Genomic DNA, 1,751 nt, shown 5'->3' on the forward strand with positions numbered 1-1,751 from the left:
GGTCCAGGTGCTGGTTTGGCAAGAGGCCCGGCGTGTACACAGACTACATCTACCAGGGCCCCATGATCCTGGTCCTGCTGGTAAGAGCCCTGCGGCGGGCCGGAGAGGGCACGTCGGAAGGGCCGGCCTTTCTAGGGGCAGCAGGGTGGGCGTGTGCACCCCAAGCCAGAGGGTGGGGCCGACCGGGCAGAGTCGGGGAGGCGGCCTTGGCCTCGTGCACACGCCTGCCGCGGGCGGCTGCTGGGTTGCAGATCGGTTTCGTCTTCCTCTTCAACATCGTCGGCATCCTCGTGACCAAGCTGCGGGCCTCCACCACCTCGGAGACCGTCCGGTACGGGTGACCGCCGCCCCGACCCCGGCCGCCCTCCACTCCCGCCTCAGAGGCCCCCAGCCCGCGAGGCTCTGGCTCCCCGCGGGGCTGTAACTCAGCCTCCCGCCCGCACCAAGAAGGCCGCGAAGGCCACGCTGGTGCTGCTTCCCCTCCTGGGCATCACCTACATGCTGTTTTTCGTCAACCGCGGGGAGGACGAGGTCTCCCGGGTGGTCTTCATCCACTTCAACTCCTTTCTGCAGTCCTTCCGGGTGTGGCCACCCCCTCCAGCCCAGGTGGGAGCCAGGGAGGTCTGTACCCCTCTCGTGGGGTTCTCCCAGGCTGAGGCAGGGGCCGGGGCAGGAGGCCGGGGAGGGCCAGGCAGAGGCCAGGTGAGCAGGAGGCAGGGGAGGACCAGGCAAGAGGCCAGGGAGGGCCAGGCAGAGGCTGGACAGGCAGGAGGCTGGGCAGGCAGGAAGCTGGGGAGGGATGGGCAGAGGCCAGTTGGGCAGGAGACGGAGGCGGGCAGGGCAGAGGCGAGGAGGGCAGGAAGCCAGGGAGGGCCAGGCAGAGGCCAGAAGGGCAGGAAGCCAGGGAGGGCCGGGCAGAGGCCAGGCAGGCAGAGGCCGGGAGGGCCAGACAGAAGCCGGCAGAAGCAGGAGGCCAGGGAGGACCGTTCAGAGCCAGGGAGAGACCAGGTGGGCAGAAAGCTGGGAGGGCCAGGCAGAAGCTGAGCGGGCAGGAGACCAGGTTGGCTGGATAGAGGCTGGGCAGGCAGGAGGCCGGGAAGGGCCAGGAGAGGCCCGGCGGGCAAGAGGCCGGGGAGGGCCAGGGCAGAGGCTGGGCGGGCAGGAGGCTGGGGCAGAGGCCAGGGGGCTGCACCTGCCCAGGTGTTGACTGCACCCCCCCAGGGCTTCTTTGTGTCTGTGTTCTGCTGTTTCCTCAACAGTGAGGTGAGGCCCTGGGACCCCGGGACTGGCCTCAGGGTGGCCATGGCTGCCGGGACTGGAGGCTTCCTCCTGCCCCTGGGTGCTGGCCTGCGCCCCTCCTCCCAGGCTCCCATGGGGATGCCGCTCGAACCCTGGGGAGTCCCTGCCCCCTGCCCACTCTGCTCCTGCAGTGACGGCGCATGTCTCTGCTCTCAGAGGTGGTTGGCACTGGGGCTTCTGTCTTGTCAGTGAGTCTGTAAACAGCCTGGGCTTCATAGCAAGACCCCATCACTAGGAAAAGACAAGAAAAATTGACTGTGTGGTGGCTCATGCCTCTAATCCCAGCACTTTGGGAGACTGAGGCAGGAGGATCACTTGAGGACAGGAGTTCGAGACCAGCCTGGGCTACAGAGAGACCTCATCCCTACCAAAAAAAAAAAAAACCCGGACAAGGCGGCACCTGAAGTCCCGGTCACTCTTGAGGCTGAGGCGAGAGGGTCACTTGAGCCCTG

At 66.9% G+C, this 1,751-nt stretch overlaps 1 protein-coding gene across 1 annotated transcript in view; it reads left to right on the forward strand.

The window, feature by feature from the left end:
- LOC103253630 (corticotropin-releasing factor receptor 1) overlaps positions 1-1,263 on the forward strand; it is a gene marked incomplete at both ends in the record, with an annotated part of 4,529 nt that extends 3,266 nt beyond the window's left edge. Inside the window, 4 exons of the mRNA XM_008051886.1 lie at positions 8-80; positions 252-334; positions 444-582; positions 1,222-1,263. Coding sequence (XP_008050077.1) covers positions 8-80; positions 252-334; positions 444-582; positions 1,222-1,263 — 337 coding nt within the window. The remainder of the gene's footprint in view (positions 1-7; positions 81-251; positions 335-443; positions 583-1,221) is intronic.
- Positions 1,264-1,751: the final 488 nt, after the last annotated feature.

This window comes from Carlito syrichta, unplaced genomic scaffold (genome assembly GCF_000164805.1).
Source record: "Carlito syrichta isolate Samal-C Ts95f unplaced genomic scaffold, Tarsius_syrichta-2.0.1 Scaffold241883, whole genome shotgun sequence".
Classification (NCBI taxonomy): Eukaryota; Metazoa; Chordata; class Mammalia; order Primates; family Tarsiidae; genus Carlito; species Carlito syrichta.